Source organism: Perca flavescens, chromosome 3 (assembly GCF_004354835.1).
Source record: "Perca flavescens isolate YP-PL-M2 chromosome 3, PFLA_1.0, whole genome shotgun sequence".
Taxonomy (NCBI): Eukaryota; Metazoa; Chordata; class Actinopteri; order Perciformes; family Percidae; genus Perca; species Perca flavescens.
In genome coordinates this window covers 24,212,859-24,232,464 of record NC_041333.1, presented here as the reverse complement: position 1 = coordinate 24,232,464, position 19,606 = coordinate 24,212,859, and the positions used below count along the sequence as shown (strand labels likewise).

The 19,606-nt window shown below is 39.2% G+C and overlaps 1 protein-coding gene and 1 long non-coding RNA gene across 2 annotated transcripts in view; one reads left to right on the top strand and one right to left on the bottom strand.

Moving 5' to 3' along the window:
- The first annotated feature begins 1,647 nt into the window (after nt 1-1,647).
- On the top strand, nt 1,648-18,199 carry igsf5b (immunoglobulin superfamily, member 5b). The gene is made up of 8 exons (XM_028569864.1): nt 1,648-1,754; nt 3,694-3,782; nt 5,409-5,726; nt 8,749-8,876; nt 9,725-9,890; nt 10,409-10,540; nt 12,671-12,695; nt 17,720-18,199. The coding sequence occupies exons 2-8, from the start codon at nt 3,734-3,736 to the stop codon at nt 17,757-17,759; spliced, it is 858 nt and encodes a 285-aa protein (XP_028425665.1). The 5' UTR covers nt 1,648-1,754; nt 3,694-3,733; the 3' UTR covers nt 17,760-18,199.
- The window catches only part of LOC114549530 (uncharacterized), an 89,401-nt gene continuing 78,930 nt past the window's right edge, over nt 9,136-19,606 (bottom strand). The window contains exons 3-4 of the long non-coding RNA XR_003691561.1: nt 10,379-10,514; nt 9,136-9,880 (exon numbers count right to left, since the gene is read on the bottom strand). This is a non-coding gene — a long non-coding RNA (uncharacterized LOC114549530). The remainder of the gene's footprint in view (nt 9,881-10,378; nt 10,515-19,606) is intronic.

Here is a 19,606-nt window from a genome sequence, read left to right as displayed (position 1 = left end):
TATATTTTTGGCAAAGCATTGTATGTACTTTACAATACCATGTAAGTGTTAACATGCTAAATATACAATTGGCTGTCATCTACACAGGACCCCTGCCGTACAGTTGCCAAGAATAAGAAGTAATTTACTCTTTGTTTAAATTGAGAGTCACTGAACAGAAATAAGATGTGACATGCAGCTTACTGCCGTTGATAAAATCTGTTTCTCATTTCCAAAATGAAAAAACACAAGATAAGGCCAGACCAGCCAGAAGTTCTTAAAACAAAAGTCTACAACCATGTAACTCTATAAGGCTGTACTTAAAAGCCAGCATGCTAACATGCTGATATGTATGGTGTCAGGTTTATGTCATATATATGTCAAATTATATTATTTCACACACCAATTCAACAACCAGAGATGTACAGGCAGCTGCGGGTGTGAAACAAAACATAGGGAGAGGCAAAAAATGGCACCTGCGTGAATAAAACTTTTCAGGAAGCACACAGATCAGCCACCACACGTGAGAGAGTATCTGCTTTGCGAGAGCTGGAGGGAAATACACGCTCTTACAGGTCACTCTGCTTTCAAAGTGGATTTCTGCTTGTGTGATCGAAACTGACTTTTGACATTTTGGGGGCGAAAACCAAGGAGGCACCGGCCTTATGATTGGTCACTTTCAACGCAATCTCACCCACAAACCGCCTTAGCCTACCTTGATTGACAGCTATCGTTACAGGAAGGACAAAGGTGTACCGTCCCGAAGAAGTATTTCCGTCTTTATTAACGATGTATCGCAAGATACCACTGTAAATAAAGGAATGTATACCTAAGTGTCTCTCGTTCAGATGTGTAGCAGTTATGTTTACCATGTTCACCATCTTATTTCAGCACTATCAGCACCACAAAGAACATTTCCATATTTCCAGTGGGCTGATGGGATTGTCATTATTGCAGGAAGTTGGTCATAAACCAAAGTATAGGACAAACTGAACATTTGATCTGATGATGGTAGTTCATCTAATGGACGACATAAATGTCTGCACCAAATTGTATGATAATTTATAGCTGCTGAGACATTTCAGTCAAAACAACAAAAATCAACCTCATGGTGATGTTAGAGGAAAAGTCAGGGATTCACCAAAGTCAAATGAATACATTGTCTGTGAACCATGAAGGCTTGTACCAAATTTCTTGGCAATCCAATAATCAGTAATCCTATAATCGTTAAGACATTTCACTTAAAGCCAAAAAATAAAGGCAATAAAGTTAGCAGGATTCATCCTATGTGGAACATAAATGTCTGTAAATTGCGATTCATCCAAAAGTTGTTGAGATAAATCAGTCTGGACCAAAGTGGTGGAAAAAAATTGACAGACTGACATTGCCATCCAGTGCAACACTACTAGTGTGGCTAAAAGATATCAAAGCATGTCATCCTTCTGCTATATATCATACTGTACATCTGTGATGTTTATCATACGGCTACATCATCCAGTGTGTCCAAATCCATTCATTTAAAGAGAGGGTGGAGGTCTACTTGTTAGGCCCCCTGGGAACTGGGGGCTTACAAGAGGTATTGTTTGCAGTCTGAGTCACTCTATATTTACATCTGTGTGTAACACAGGGCAAAGTTCCCACTGAGTTTGGTAATATTTAACAGGACATTTTTAGGTGACATGGCTGAGCACCAAGCATGAGAAAGGTGCAGCATCGTTGACATGTATCCACTGTGTGTGACACTTTCCGCTGATCCACAGAGATGCCAGACTGAGGTGAGTCAGACAAACACAATGGGATTTATAGTTATTTATTGTTCATTGACTTTAACGTTATTCAGGAGATGCTGCTTTATGCTGTGTGTGAAAGAAATGGTTGAAAGACAGTGCTGCAAGTTATTTATACATAAGATCTCCGTGATTTTCCTGGGTAACCTCTAAATAAGTAATCATACTCTGACCTAAATCAATTTAACTGAAACTGTTGCACTTTGACTAAAAATAAAATTTGTGGTAACATTTCTTGAACTGCCTTGAACTTTACTTTCAAGGCAATTTTCCTCACTTATTATCGTGTCTATCAGAAAACAAGGGCTGGATGTCCAAAAGATTTCTCCAGCTAAATGAAAGAAATCCTTCTTTTTGGTTTACAAAAAAATATCTTGGTTCCCTGTCTACAAATGTCAAACCTGTGACAGTGACCTTTTATTTGAAAAACAAGTTACAAAAGCAATTAAATCACATGGGGTGTTTTTTTTCTTCTTTCAATTGGGGAACAGTCTTTTCCAGTCTCAACCTGATCTAGAGAAGCTCATTCATGCTTTTATGTCATCTTGTATTCATTGGTAAACCCTAAACAATCTCACAACCTCAACTAATACAAAATGCAGCTGCTCTGCTTCATTTATACATTTTTTAGCTGTTTGGCTTTTAACAAATACTAGAAGACAAGATCACATCAGCCCAATTCTGAAATGTTTTAATCCTGATTCTCCATGTAAAGCACATTTCTAAATTTGTTTTGAAAGGTGCCGTATAAATTAAGATTATTATTATTATTACTACTACCAGAAACAAGAACACAGTGAACAGATATACACCATTTTATTCAAGTTCTGTTACATTTACTGTAACTTGGTTTGACTTTTTGGGTTGGTTAGACTTGATTGCACTGCTTCATTTTGGAGTCAACAAATACTCAGTTTAATGTTGTTTGAAATGACATGAATGCACAGGGAAGAGTTAAGCTCAGAATAAAGAAAATAGAATTAAATTAAATATAATAAACTCTAATAATCTCTAATCTAAGCTTCATTAATTTTTCTGACCTGTATGGAAAAAACTTTACCAACAAGTGATTTACCAGGTAAACTTAAAAGGTTAGATTGCAATTGATCCTGTTGTCTTTTATAGAAGATTTACTATATAGATATATGTTTTATATAAGTTTTTTTTAAAAGACTAATCCTAGGGGTTCTAAATTCTAACATGCTCACACTGCTAACATGCTGATATTTAGCAGGCATAGTGTTTAACATGTTTGCCATCTTAGTGTAGCATGTTAGCATGCTAACATATTTTAATTAGCACTAAACAAAGTACAGCTGAGGCTGACTGGAAAGTAGGGGTGGGGGAAAAATCAATACAGCATGGTATCACGATATTTTCTGTGGCAATACTGAATCGATACAGAGATGCCAAGTATCAATCTTTTATTACATATGTGTTGGTCAGTTTGTCTGCTTGACAATCCCATTTTGCAGCAATAGAATTGAAGTGAGATGAACAGAGAACAGAAATGTATATTTTTAGATAAAACAGATGTTGACAAAGTTTCCTTTTGGGGACATAATTTGAAATTGCGAAAAATTTGAAGTTGGAAAAAAGGTAATACATTGCAATGTATCGTAGAATATTTCAATATGCTTTAAAATCCCAATAATATCATATCGTGACATAAGTATCGTGATGATATTGTATTGTGAGGCCTCTGGTGATTCCCACCCCTACTGGAATATATGGACCATGCAGGGCCATGGATATGTGTAGCAAATTTCATGGCAATCCATCCAGTAGATGTTGAGACATTTCAGTCTGGACCAAAATGGTGGACTCAAAGAAAGACATCATCCCTAGAGCCTCGTTGCTAGCATGGCTAAAGACTTGTGATTTGGATCAACCTCTGTAGGGAATAATTCAACTATTTTTGTTTCAGGTCCGTTCAACAATGGATTGACTGGATCGACTGATTAAACATGGACATCTTTTTTCTGTTAATGCTCCTGCTTTCATGCAGGATTCAAGGTTAGATTTCAGTTCAAAACAAACAAAGCAGCTTGTTTGATTGGAGATGTGTCACAAAGACCAGTAATGTGCTTGTACTAACGGCCACATTCAGTGCTGTGGTGTTCTTAATTAGAGGGCTAAATAATCTATCTGCACTTTATAATTAATTTTCTTTTAAATGGCTGCCTAATGTACCTATCTAGTTAACAGCTAAATGTAGTCAGCGGTTTGGGGACTTCAGAGTCACTGGTTCATGGTCCCAATAGGAGCACACACAAATTATGCTCATTAGACTGCCATTCTCTGATTGCAATTAAAAGAAATAACCATACAGGCTGGCCTAGATATTTCTTAGGCCTAATTTCCTAAATGGATGCATAATTTATGATTCTACATGCTGGCTGTGTAAGGTAACGCAGTTAGCTCACCACAAACAAGTTATACATTACCCCGAGTACTATGGTGTGAACCTCTTATTTTATATTTCATGGTTTGCCATTAATATTAATTCCTCTTCTCCTTTATTTGTCAACGATAGAAAGCCACAAAGATACACTGAAATTCAGCTGGGGAGCTGCACTGAGTAGGCCCTAACAGTTAGTGCATAGTGGGTTATTATGAACACTTCCTCATAGAATCTATTCTTCTATTTTAGCCCTACTCATGTAATCCTTGCAGGTTACTGTTAATATGTTTACCCTGCAGAACGATGCCGTGGCCTGTTGCCGACAGCTACAGATTAATTTACAGTCTCCTATAGTATTTCTTCCCTAAATCCTATTTGCCCTTATTCATGCATCCGGCCAAATCACCAATCTCCATCTGGACAGCCTGAGTAAAAACACATTTAGGGAGTTGTGCTGTCATTTTCTTTCTTTGTCTCTTTATCCCTCTAAGGCTTTCTTTCTTTCATTCACTCTCTCTACCAATTCATGACAAAGAAGCAATAACTCATTCACTTTTCCTCCTCAGAATTCTTGACTCAAATTTGACTAAAACAATGCTACTGAATTGTTAAGTTTTTCTGTTCTTTGAGCTAACTTAGTGAATGCCTCAACTTACTGGTCACTAATTCTCCACCATATTTATGGGTTTTCTTTACTACACCAACTTCAGTTTATCCCTTGACTATAAAATGAAAAGTCTCTTCTCAAATAATATTTCCTTAACACCTCCAGCAATGTCAATCTGACACAGTTTGGATGTGTCAATTCTGATTTCTGTACAAATGTGATCTTACTGTATATACACATTGCACAATACACAATAGTGAAATTATGTGGTTTATGTGTTGTATATTGCAGAGCCAGCTTCTTAATTCTATTTGCCTAATATTACTTTGTTATATTACTAAATCTTATTAGGTTTTGTTAAAGGAGTAGTTTGATATTTTTGGAAATACAGAGTTTCCGCTGGTTGCCTGGCAACTTCTAGGTGACGACAGGACTCCAGGAAGCCACTGCACCCCATACATATAAAACAGTTTGATATCAACCGGTATGCTGCTCCCAGCCAAGAAATAGTCCAGCCCACGCTTTGATTGGTGATTTGATTTGGTTTTACTTATTATGAAAACTGTCTCAGACTCTGTTTAACATGAAAGGACTTGTTAATGTATTTTACATCTTGTTTTTGGACTTTTAGCAGTCAGAGCTCAGATGAAGCTGTCACCTGGAACACTAACCGTGCTGCGAGGAGAGGAGGCCCGGCTTACCTGCAGTACCTCCAACACCCACTGGACCGTTATGGTGTGGCTGCTGAATGGTACAGCGGTTCTCACTATCTCCAAGGAGATTGGTGTCCTGCCCTCCATCAACCCAAATATGACGGCTGAAAAAAGCCGTGTCTCACAGGGGGACAGCTGGGTGTTTGTCATGAAAAACACACAGAGGCACAACCAGGGACAAGTGACCTGTGACCTCCAGGGTATTGATAGGAAAACAGCAAGCCTGTTTGTACAAGGTCTGTATGTCCATATGTTTGTATCAGAGGAGGTACCATGTGCATATGTTCATGTATGGATGTGTGTGCATGTTACCTTGGTTTATTGTAGCATGCATAGCTGCGAAGTAAACAAAGCAGAGAACAAGTCTCAATTGCAACTATTGCAGTGTGAGAGAGTGCAGAACCACACCACATTTTACCTTGACGAGGCAAAAAGCAACATTAAAAAATAAATAAAAAGAGGTAAATGAAGGGACTAAGCAGGAGCTGTGTAGCTGCTTTCATTTTGCCCACCCACACATTGCCATCTCTACTCACAAAAAATAAAGAACACGAAGGCGCTCATGCTTCCTTTGAAGTGGGCATTCATGAATGAAAGTTTTCTGTAAAAGCAGCTGAACAAGCGCCTGAGTGACCAATCAGGGTGTATATCAAGGGTGGGAAGTCATTTGGGCCTGTGTGGTGGAGTACAGTGGCCCGGCCAGGCATGTTTGATGGTCTCTGTGACATTGTTTATGTTAGTATGGGTGGTGTCTGGGATAGGAATTGATTGGCTCTCAGATATAAATACCAGGTGGAAGGCACTGGACTCCATGCCAGTCAGACCAGGCAGCAGAGCAGGATTAACAGGCTGCAGCCAATCTCCTCTCCTCTTCCTTTCCTCATTTAGTGTATATTTGTATGCAGATGTGCTGTGCCAAAGTGGGTATGCCGTGTGAAGCCTGGGTGGCACATTTGCTGGCAAGTTAGGAGTCAGGACTTGATAAGAATCTGTATTTCTCTGCAGTTTTGATGGTGTTGATGTCTCTAGCTGGAGAGCACTGCAGCATTTCAACAAGTGGGACTTCCCTGATAGTAATAACCACAAAAACAAAAAAACATTTAAACAACTAAAACTGTCTAAACATCCAAGTTAGAGCAGTATCACTTAAATTGACCATACCGTTCAAAAACCTTTTCATTTCCACAGAAATGTGGGACTGTACAAAAATTATTATGGTTGAAAGGGAGGTAAGGAAAGGGTTAAGCATTTCTTTTCTTTTAGCTGAAGGCAGGGTAGTCGGGCTTGTTTGGGAGAGTGAAGAAGAATATATATATTTTTAAAACTTAATTAAAAAAAGTCATATTTGGGCAGATAACTAAGTAATGGCATCTCTGGGAAGATATTGACCACTCGGTGCTATTTATTCACACAGTAGAGTTTTTGCTCACGTGGAGGTAGCATGCCTCAAACTAGATGATAACTTATTTCGCAAATGTGTCAATACTTGCCTGGACCTGGGCTTCTCTTGACCTTATCATTCAACGTATTTGCATCTGCAGTATGTACAAATTGAGTTGAGAGCTCAGCTAAAAAAAAAAATCAGTGTGGAAACATCCTCTCTGCAAAAAGCGAGAGGAAACAAAACCAATGACCCATCACCTCCAATATATTACTGTAAGAGCCTCCATTGCTGCCAGTGCCACAAATCCCCACTGACATATGCAGCCATTAACAGTAGTGCATGGGGAATCAGGCCCTTCAGTCTGGATGCAGAGGATCACTATGGCCTGACACAGCCTTTGAATTAATTGTGCATCCTGGCACGCCCAGTTAACAGTCAGCAACTCTGCCTGTGATTTGTGTACTGCAGTTTCAAATATACTGTTGGAATAAAGCCACAAATCCACAGCGGGCTGGTTGACTCTGTATGCTATCATCCACACTCCCTGCTTTAATTGTCCAATATAAAGATGATGTAAATATGACAACACAGTCCCCACACACACACACACACACACACACAGTCCCCACACACACACACACACACACACACACACACAGTCCCCACACACACACACACACACACACACACACACACACACACACACACACACACACAACTTGAGCAAATCAATATGGTTGCATGTGCTGTTGAGTACAAACAGGGTCTGCTGTGAATGCTAGAGCTGCAGAAAAGGAGAACTCTTCAATAAAAAGAGTGAACATGCTGTGATGTTTGGCCCGTAGAGGCATAGTGCCCTTCTCATTGAAATACATTCACACCCAAACATACAGTGCATGTATTATATACTTTTTATGTTAGACAACCTTTGTGCGCATGAACACACCAATCCTGCACACAGACAGCTAAAATTACCCTCTGAGGACCCCTGCTGAAATATCAGTGGAATTAGAGTTGGGTGGGGGCTCCCGGCCTCACGCAGCCTGCCACAGCAGCCAAAAGTCTTCAGAGTTTCCCTACAGTGATTAACCAACCTTATGAAACCTTTTTCAGGGATCACTTAAATTGGAGCTTTGGGAGAGAGTGCTGATGTCGTCCCTTTCTCTGTTTAGATGTATCAATCTGCCATGATCGCCCAGAGCCCCTCATCAGTCAGTGCAAATGAGGCTGCTGGTTTCTCGCCAACCTTTTTTCAATGGTGCTGAGGTTCTCTAAGAGCAGCCAGAGTACACTCTTTTAGAATTGGAGGGTATGATGTTTATGACACCAAATCAGGCATAACATAAAAGACCCTGGAGAAAAGGGACATCCAATAATGCGCACAAAAGATCTAGGGATTTAAACCTAAATTCACACAGACATGTCATTTCATTTGACAAAGCACCGAAGCTTCTGCAATTATCTTTCTGTCTGTAGCAATTGTCTGTTGCATCCACCGCCTTTCATTCTGCCAGACAGGAGACTTCACATTTGAGATACTGTATCTCCCAGGGCCTTAAGTGGCTTATTTGGCTGGTAGGGAAGGAGATGAAGGGGAAAAAAGCATAAGCATTCGTCAGGCAATTGAGACTTTGAGAAATGTGATCAATCATTGAAAGTGAGCAGGCCAACTGGAGAGGTGATGCTAATCTTGGGTACAGATGTGTGCATGCAACAACGTGCATTTCAGAACAGAAAAGAAATTTGTAGATTCCTACCCGGTGTCGCTATTCATAAACTTATACAATCTCATATGCAAAAGTACATTTAGATGCATGTAAGCACATAAATAAGAAACTATTTAAGTTTGTGTATGTACCTTCTTCTCATTGCAGAAAAGGGCAGCGTGAGAGTCATTGGGGAGGACAAGTTGGCTTTCAAGGGTCAGTTGGTCCTGTTTGAATGCCAAGCAGCACGATGGTACCCTCAACCCACTTTGCAATGGCAGGTGAATGACAAAAAGGTAAGTACATACATCCTCCTCACTATTGTTATTTTGAAAACTTAGCAAAGCAATATATATTAGAAAACTCTTATTAAAATCAAGGTACACTGTTGCAACTCTTCATTTGACACACACAAATAGATTTAGAAATGAATCAACAAAAAAAGTTTTATCAGCTGTAACCCCAATACAGTACAATGCACTCAATTGCATTTGGTTTATAGCATTACAAGAGGCAAAAAATAGCTAACATTTGTGTCCATTTTTCACAAAATTTAGTTCTCTTTGTGCACATTTTAACTCAAGACCACTTTCATTTGTATTACCCCTGCAAAACAGCACAAATTCAAAAAAAAGTGTGTACCTGTGCCGAGCCAGAGAAGGTGCAAATGCAGGTACATTATTACTCTCAGGCTTTTTGTTTGGAGAAAGTGGCCTAAAGACTCTTCCAGACCTTTTAGAAAACTGCACTACGGGTCCAACCAAAGTCTTAGGATTATCATGTAATTATATCTGGAAAGACATGTTGCTGTAGAATTTTCTCAAGTGTAATTGTTTGGTGCTAAGTACCAATAACCAAATGGTATTGAGCTTCATTACATTGGTGTGAACTACAGCCACACTGATCTGCCTCTGAATGGAGCGTTTCAGCTATTGGCTGAGCAAATCTAAAACAAAGACAAAAAGAGATGTCATCTCCAAAGCAATTTAAAAACAAACATGGTCACAACAGATCGTGGCCGCATCACAAGAAGAAAAAATACTTTTACATTTGTATTGTTCCTTTAAATACAGTTATGTATTGAGTCAGATTGTAATTAGTAAGAAGAATTACAATAAAACGAATTCTTTCTCTTGGCGCGGAGATGAGCCAGGGTGAATACAACATCAGTAGTGAAGAGTCGGGGAAGAGCCTCTTTAATGTGACCAGCAACCTCAGCTTCACGGCAGCAAAGAGCTCCAACGTGGAGTGTCTGGCCTCTGTGTCTGCCCTCCCCACACCACTGAAGAGCAGCGTCCGCCTGACAGTGGGTGAGAGAACACGGCCTTTGTGTTTTACAATTAAACACCCATGCACCATTAGTCTCTCTTTGTTCTGTCCTAGTTTAGTTCTCTGTCTCTACATTCCTTTTTCTCTTTTTTAACCTGGCTCTCTTTGTGTTTCACTTTGTTTTTTCCTCTTTTTCTGTCCCTTTCTCTTTTGGGAGGCCTGTGAATCATCACTGGGCATTACTATTAAAGAGAAGAGTGGATGAGTGGAACAGAAAGGAGCTGCTAGATCAAAACTGCATGACTTTGCAACACATAGCCAAACTCTCTCAGGCCCAAACTGCAAATACTGCATTATTATCTTGTTCCATTTGTAGAAACATTTTCTTGAAATCCACTTCCCTCGACAAACACCCTCATGCATACTACTGCAAATTATAACAGAAAATTGAACACACCTTTCTTTACCCCTTGTCTGCAAATCTGTAATTGAATTGCAAAGTAACAACAGTGTTTCAGCATTTCTTTACCAAAACATTGAGGAAACCTTCTCTCCTCAGTTGCAGAGGTGGTGCAGGAGGGAGATGACTGCACAGTCCCTGTGGCGGTAACAGCCTCCATCTCTGCCGTTGTGCTGCTCCTCCTGCTCTGCATCTGCACTGTCCTCTGGTATAGACAAAGGACACAAGCAAGTATGCACTTTTCTCTTACTTGAATTGCTCGAGGTGAAAAAATGTCACCTCCCCCTACACTTCTCCAGTACAGAAACTGTGATTAAAGTATAATGAAGAAGATGGGCGGTTACACGCTGTGACTCGGCACTGCCCCATGCTGACCTTCACCAAGGGCACGCTATATATTTTCCGACAAAGGCAGAACATTAGTTGTCAGCACAAAGCTTTTCTTCTCAGGAAAGAGCAGCAGCACAAAGGTTAGAGAAGTATGTGTACTGTATGACTGCAGGGTTGGAGGTGTTATAGGCAAGAAAAACTGGGACAATTCGAACAGGAGGAAGGAATGAGTCCTCACGCTTAACAACTGGAGGTGCAGAGGTGGCCCTGAGCAAGACATTAGTGTGAATGTGCAAAGATACTTCTGTCACTGCAATTACAGTAACTTTGTTTATAGTTTTCTAAGTCCAACTGAAATTAAGTAGCATGTTTTTTTCTGCTACAACATCCAAATCTCTCCTGTGCTCTTCAAAAGAGAAAAAAAACAGAAAACATCTTCTTTGAACTTTGTGCTATTGTATTGCCTTCTATCAAATGGCAGCCAAGAAACAAGTACTTCCACTTTAAAGGTGTTACAGGATGTTGCAGAAAAGTCACCCATGGATAAATAAAGGGACAATGACACCAACCTGTATGCTAAAAGGATTATAGCTGTTGGTACACTGGCAGAAATTGTACCTTGGGGAACATGATGTCCTGTCACACCTGGTTCCTGCCAGATGAGTCAGTGTCACATTAAGCTTTTGCGACACAGATTGTTCAGTAGATTTAAGAGGAATAGTTGCAAATTTTGGGAAACACGCTTGATAGCTTTTTTGCTGACAGTTGAGAAGATCAATACCACTCATAACACCAGTTTATATTAAACTGACCGAAAATGGGGGGTATCACTCTTCTCATCTAACTAAGCATAATTTCCAAAATGTTGAACTATTCCTTCAAGAGAGACATGTTGAATTTTTGTTTTTAAGTCTAAAGGTGACTAAGGCAGTACCAAATTGCATGGCTAAGGAATTTCTGAGACGCCCATTAATAAGATTTTAAAACCACCACACAGTGAGACAGTTTTACTGCAGCACTTTTAGAGCTCATTACCCAACTGAGAATATTTGTGATGTGACAAGTTTGTCACTTGTCCAAACAGTGAGGTCGATGCCTGTTAGCAAGTTGACGAAAGAAAGTGGTGTGATGTTGTAAAAAACATCTGGCCAGGAAGGAGGGATGTTGCAGAGATGTTTTTGGAGTGCCATCTCTGAGGGGATCGTTGTGCTATAGCACAAGGAGATGGAGGAGGCCTGTTTGTGCACGATAACAAAAAGTCCCTAAGTCACACATTTAAAAGTCAGTTTAATCCCTGTGACTGATTCTGGTCCATTGCAAATCATGGCTCTGGTTTGGAGCAAAAGGATTATCATAAAGCAGGTGTGACCTTTCTCCTCCGGCAGCTGATTCTATACCTGAAACGTCCGATACCTCCTTCACTGTCGTCCTTTCAGCTTTAATGTAAAATCCCTGAGCAAGTTAAATTAACTTCATGACAATGTTTCACATGTTAGAGGATGTGGCATGCTTCCAAGCCATTAAGCTCTTCTTGAGTAATCCACCTCAATGGGGAGTAATGTATGCTTTGTAATTATTGGGAATATAGAAGGGATCTAATATAGTCACCCTCAAAGACTTTGGCCAGCATGACAGCAGGGATTTAAAATATAATGACTATGGCAATTTTTCTCCCTGTAAAAGAAGCAGTTTATATGTCTCCTGAGGCAAGTGCCATCTGCACAATTGTTATATTGTTGTTTTCGCCATGGCCAGCAGGCTCTTTGACAAAGACAACCATGAAGCTGTGTAAAACTCATTAACACTCAGCTCCAGCTTTCACTGTTGAACTGCAAACTGACTGGAGGCTATGATATTAGTGCAGAACCAAAAACTAATAAACAGTGGACATTTACAGCTTGCTGTAGATGCAGTAAGCAAGCACAATGGTTCTGTGTTCAATGCCAATAAGAATAATTAAGTCAGCAGCTGATAGCTCATAATAATTCTGTAAACTTAATGCCTATTTTTTTTTTTTTTTTTTTCTTTCAGAACTGAGCCCACAGGAGACAATAAGGTAAGATTTAAGGAAGAACATTTTTGCTTTCTGAGGCTATTTTCAAACAATAAAAACCTTGTTACAACTTTAAGATCAACTGTGGAGTCCTAAGTGAAAGTGTCTGACTTGAGGAGAAAGTAGCTGCCAATAATCTGTGAACATTTTTAATTTACATAAGCAAATATGAAGACTCAGCTTGAATCTCGGTTAATATGCACAACTTATTTCTGAGAATGAATGGGCTTTTATTGTTCCTCATTATAAAAGAAAATTGAAGACATGAATTTGAAATTACATGCATTAAATAGTCATTACATTTTGTAACAACTTAATTAAGATTCAAATTGTCCTCAGCTCATTTAAGAAGCAGATATATAACGCATTATAATTGTCAGCATTTTCCATGCAGCTGAAACACATTTTATAGCTTTTCCATGGAGCACATTGAAGTGGGAGTTGAGCACTTTGGTTGGGTCTAATAAAATGCACTGAAAAATGATGTTCATTTTTTATCTGTCAAAGCACTTTATGATGAAAACAATGCAGAGGCCCATGATATACTACAGCTTTGTGAGAAAAGAAAATTGTCTGTTCACAACTGACAAAGTGGCTCTTCCTTATCTGAGTTAAAGGTTATCTTTTCCATTGGACCATTCATTTGGACAATTTTAGGTTTGACCAATCAGTGAGTGGGAGAAGATTGGTTGCTGAGGCGACAAGGGGGACGTTCAACCTGGGATACTCTAGTGAGGGCCCCACAGGTGAAGGAGACCCACATAGCTCACCATGATCATTTTAAACCTAAACTACAACTGTTTAATAACAATAACACTGTTGGCAGCAGAACATCTGACTGTACAAATGTATTCTGTCAAACTGTAGAATTAAAATAACTGTACTAACTGGTAAATCAGATTTTTACAAACCCATAACACTAAATGATCACAAAATTTCTGATGGAAGGTCAAAAATGTGTTTTACATGATGAGGTTTCTGCTTAAAGTTTCTGCCTAATATGACAGTATCAAAATTACAGTTTAAAAAAAGTCTTATAGTGGTCAATACATGTAACAGATTATTTAATATAGCTTTAGTAACCTTAAAGAACCTTTTCATTATGTTTGTGTGTGTTAGTTGTGTATATATACATACACATATATGTGTGTGTGTGTATATATGTGTGTGTATATATGTGTGTGTGTGTGTGTGTGTGTGTATATATGTGTGTATATATATATACACACACACACATATATATACACATACACACATATACATACAGTACATACATACATACATATATATATATATATACACATACATACACACATACATATATATACACATACATACATACACATACACACACATACACACACATACATACATATACACATACATACATATTGGTTTCCATTAATTTGCATGCAATATGAAAATCAATCAGTTGAATCGATTTTATCACACCAAACAAAGTCAGTATTAATTCTTTTGTCAACGTTAGATTATGATTGCTTAGTAATGCACTTTATTGTAGATTGATTCTCAACAACGTCAATTTGACAAAAAGCGTCGCAGACTTGGGGCCCTATTTTAACGATCTGAAACGCAAGTACGAAACGCAAAATGCAAGTAGCGCTGTTGCTATTATAACGGCGGGATAAATGAGTCTTGCGCCAGACGCAAATCTAAAATGGGTTGTTTGGGTGTAACGTGCAATAAACCAATCAGAGCGTCATCTCACGTTCTCTTTAAGAGCAGGCGCGCTTGTTCCATGGCGGATTGCTATTATGACGGTGGATTTGCCTGGCGCACGCCAGCGGGAGTTGTCCCGGATACAGTAAAGTAATAAATACCCGTCTTGACCGGGTGGCGATGTTGCTGCGGCCTCTCGGGCGTATCTCCACAGTCTGGAGAGGATTGCTGCAGCCATGGAGCTTGGGCCTCCAAACGCACCACCTGCTCCTGTTGTGCCCCTTCCTCCTCCCCCCACTCCATCTCCGTCCACCCGCTCCACCAGGAGCACATCGCACATTGTCACTCCCGGAGCAGATCCCGCCGGAGTGTCCTATCCCACTGTAGTTCAACATCACGTCTCCTTAAGTCCTCTAATATTTCCTCATTTATGTCATCATGTGAAAAATGGGCCTCCCCGCCCACGTCCGCACAGGATGGTGGCGACAAGTACACACTGAGAATGGGTGGTGATGGGATCAAGACACAGCCAACAGCCAACGTGGATTTGCAGGGAAAATGTAGATTTATTTACAGTGCTCTAAAATATGTCATCCAGCACTCGGTTAACAAAAAAAAAACTTCCAAAACAAACCACTGGGTTTCTCAATTTAACTAGCACAAGCAAAAAAAATCTCTTCTCTCAACAAGTTTCTGTATACAACCTCTCAGCAAGTTGACACTCTTCCGACTCTCTCTCGAGGCAGAAAGACCTGCGCTTTAAATAAGGCCCTTAAATTACACTAATTGGTAGAAACCAACATCACAGGGGGTTTGTTATGTATAGTGGTTCAGCAGATATTTGATCTAATCACACACATACATTGAAATATACTTCATACACCTCATGTACTCCTAATAATACTAATAACATAAATTTCCTGTAATTGAATAAGCATTGCATTACAATACAGCCCATAATTTTATACTGATACAATAGCTTTCCCCCGCTCAAATAAACCCTTTCCCCTGGCCCAAACAGGGAATAAAATAGCCATTGTCATGGAGCTCGTGTGCCTTGGGGAAACAAATTGCTGCGGGACCAGGAAAATGAAAGTCGGTGCTATCAGTGTAATGTTGGTCTTTGCGTGCACAATGTATGGATTAATAGAAAGAAATGTGTTATGGAGCAGAATCGACGGGTACCACGTCGTTCGCTATGTGATTTACAGCTGTTTGTTGAGTAACTGAAAGTTGTGTAAATAAAGATTGCGCATGAATGAACCACGCTGCGGTTGCCGGCACCGCGTGTAGTTACAAACATTCGCCGCTACATGTGTGTGTGCTTGTAAGCGCGTTTGTGTGTGTAGGATAAGGGGTCAGTTTAAATGTTGTGGAGCATGTCAGGCGAGTTGGGGAAAAGGAGGGGCTCTACCTTTTCACACATCAACACATCCATGATTCATGGAAATGTTGTGTAAAACACAACAAGCCACAAAGAATGCTGCGACTTTTTGAGGACTGTACTATAAAGTGCCTCCTGACCTATCCAAACACCTGAAGCCATTTTCAGTAATATGTTTTTCTTGTAATTATGTGTGGTTTGCAAAAATGGGAACTGCTGCTTGTAGAGGAGAGAAGCAAAGTGTATGCGCGTTGTGCACACCCTACATTATGGTCAAGCATGTGCCCCTAAAATAGCATCTGAATAACGCGCCACTGACTTTAGACCAGGTTTTTCCTGGTCAGTGGCAGAATTGTTTTCTGAAACTGCAAAATAGCACCAGGGAACGTTTGCGCCTGAACACTCCTCCTCTTTTCGCTGAACCGCCCCCAGGAGCGCAAATACATTCCCTAATTTACCGACGTGCGTCTGTGGAGGGAAAAGTCTGCTGTGCGTCGGGTGCAAAATAGGAATGATATATGCATCGGTGTACAAAGGCAATTTGTGCAAGATAGGGCCCTTGATGTTCAATGTGATGGATTACACAACGTAAGCAAGATTCAAAAGTCTGGTAACCAATATTCATATTGAATGTAAAGTTAAGGAAGCCAATGGATGATTGGAATAGTAGGAAAAACCCTCCACTGAAATTCCTTAAACCCTGCAGCATGGCTTGCAAAATGGTTACCTGTAATGCAAAGTAAACATAATGTTTAATAAACAGGGTAAACATACTGTATACTGTAACATAATACTTCAAAAAATACAGAGCAAGTAAACACTTTATGTAATAGCTGGTTGAGGTACTTGCAATTGGCCAGTTGGGCAGCCATGAACCACATAATATTCAGGTTTCAAAATCAAACAAATCATATTTATATTTTTCAGATAGAAACAAACAATGCATTTAAACTCAGGATGCTGTGTTTACTTGGTGCACATCTTAGACTTCTGAGCCACTAAATCCCTACTATTCTGCTGAGGTCAGCTTTAAGTCCAAAGTGGGGTGGCTGGAGGGGCTGTGAGGTTAGATCAGGCTAAATTGCAGTTTTTCACCCTGCAGATGCAGTTTACAATGAGCTAAGCATGGAAACTCGTAGGCAGGAAGACTTTGTCAGCTTAAGGTAAGATAGATAAAGAGAAGGTGGGAGGGGAGGGAGGGCAGGGAGGGAAGGAAAGAGAGAGACAGAGACACAGAGACAGAGAGAGAGAGAGGTCAACTGTAGCTGAATAATGCAACCATTCATTCAGCAGCTGGAGATTCTGCCACCCCCTCCCATGTTGATGAGAACAAGAACAAACTGCACTGCTATATTGTTGCTTCTCAACTGGCCTCCCATCAGACAGATTGATGTCAGACAGGGATGTGTATGTTTTTTGGCATTGCTCCACAAAATGCTACCAGTGCTATTTTTAGCCTACAGGGTCATTTCTAAGTGCCTTCATGATCATCATCATCATCATCGTCGTAATGGTGTATCATCTAAATATTGGGATGATCTATAGGTGTACATGCTGGCATGAATTCAAATTAAATATTGTCATTACCATGACATGATTCTAGCCTGTCAATGTTGATGAGGTAATTGTGCTTCACGTTTTTTTCTATAGTCCTTACCTGTAATCTACGAATAGATTGTTATATTGATTATGGAAATCCTGTATTGATATATTGTGTAATATCCTGGTATCTAATAATGAATTGAGGGACAACTGCACGCTTCTGGACTGGTTTAAGTTGCCTCTTTTCCCAATTACGTCTGATGTGAAGCAGCTCTGACTTGAGGTCACAAGTTCAGTTCTGATTCACTGTCTTTGAAGTAACCTTATTACCTTATCTAGATCAGGTCTGCGTGTCATTGTACTGCACTGTTTGGCAACTACGATACACAAAAACCTCTCTGTGATTGTTTTCCATCTACAGTGCTGCAGAAAACTACCTGTGTATTGCCACTAAAACCTAAATTTGATGGTGTGTCCCAGCCCCCTGATGTCGTGTCCTCCAGCAGCCAGTCTCTACACAGTGAGAACCAACCCCAGGTGTGCCTAGAGGAAAGCTCCAAGAATGTCAGGAGAATTACCACAGTTTAAATACGTTGATTGTGATATTGTTTGATATTAAAAAAAAATATATTTACACTATTTTACAGTACAGTATTTACAGGTGGGCCACTTACCAGTGTTTGTATGGTATAATGTTTCACATTTCACATTTTTGTAAAGCTAGAAGCTAATGTTATGTGATCTTCAGCTAAATGTGTACAGCACACTTATTTTACAAATATATTTTGATACCTTTACCTTTAAAATTATTGTATCATTTAAAAAAATGTCAACTGTTTTAGAATAATATACACAAAAACATTGTTTTTTAATTTTCAATAAATTCTATTTTTGTGTTTCTATGTTCTTGGCTTATGTTTCTATCATTTGTGCAAGACATAGTAATTTGCACCAAAACAGGACATAAACTATAGTATATACTTTCATACACATATGAGTATTTGAAAAAAAATTCCATCTTATTAACCTTGGATTTTATTTCAAAGCTAAATAAAAAAGAAAAGCAAAAAAAAAAAAGAAGCTGAATGATCATCTTATGCGCTCATACTCTGAGATCTCAGCAACTAACTTGTGTGTGTTATAATTCTAAATAGATTACCTTGTACGGCAGCTGGTTTCTGACGATTCCACAAGTTCACTCGAGAATTGTGGGATCACATCACGCTGTTTTAATCCTATGGGGCCAGTTGTTCAAAAGGTAATCTGATCGGATTTTGGTTATCTGATTGGATCAAATCTTGAAAATGGGTTGTTCAAAAGGGAAAGAAGGATTCTGAAATTAGATTAGATTACGGAATCCAATCCTAGTTTTAATCTGGATCAAACCTTCAGTTTGTGTTGTTCAAAATTTAGGATTTGGATAACTTTGATCCAAAAAAACAGGATTATCCTGATCCCAGGATTTCAAGGTGGATTCCAGGAAGAAAATGTAGTAAAACTTTAAAATTGGTCAAATAATACATTTGTATCATTTAGTGTATATACTTTTATTTATATTTTGCACTTGACTTGTGTAACCGTTGTAACAGTAATAAAGTAGATGAAGTAGACATAGGCTACCAATTAAGCTATTCAGTATAGTAAAGTAAAAATAAAATAAAAATAGAAATGATCTTGTCCCCATGTCTAAACGAGAAACTGAAAGAACAAAAGCACAGATCGTCCTGCCAGAGGAACAAATCAAGCTGACCAAATTTCAGCAAACCAAAGCCAAACTTCAGATCCGCCTCCTAAAAACAGGGCTTGGAAATGCTGGTCTCTCCTCCTTAGATGAAGAAGAACCCTGAACGTTCTTTATTTTGTTAACTATTGGACATTTAGCCTTTTGTTTTGTTTTTAAGAAGTTTTCAAAATATCCACAATATATTTGTTAATGTATATTTGTTTTTATTTGTTGTAACTCAGATGAGGGGTCATAAAAGAAATTATGAATGGAAGTGAATGTTATTTTTGTGTTTTGTCTCAAACTAAGAAACACTTACAGTAACCCCATGTTGGCTCTCCTACCTGTTCTTTACATAGCTAGTAGCCCACATTGTGATACGTTGTCCCATTTAGAGCAAGGGTAATCCGGATTTGGTAATCTTGAAAACTGTCTATCTGGATAAGGGTGATCCAATCCAATGTTGCTTTGAAAAACCGGCATGAAAGTAAGACGGATTACCTGATCCTGGATAGCAAAAAATGGGATTTCCAAATCCAGATAATTTTGATCCAGATTAAATGTTTTGAACAACTGGCCCCTGGT

Bases quoted from the DNA above. Each gene is read 5' to 3' on its own strand.
- igsf5b (XM_028569864.1), top strand. From the start codon at position 3,734: ATGGACATCTTTTTTCTGTTAATGCTCCTGCTTTCATGCAGGATTCAA. The intron at 9,891-10,408 runs GTGAGAGAACAC...TTCTCTCCTCAG, and splicing joins CAGCGTCCGCCTGACAGTGG to TTGCAGAGGTGGTGCAGGAG. The intron at 12,696-17,719 runs GTAAGATTTAAG...TTCCATCTACAG, and splicing joins AGCCCACAGGAGACAATAAG to TGCTGCAGAAAACTACCTGT.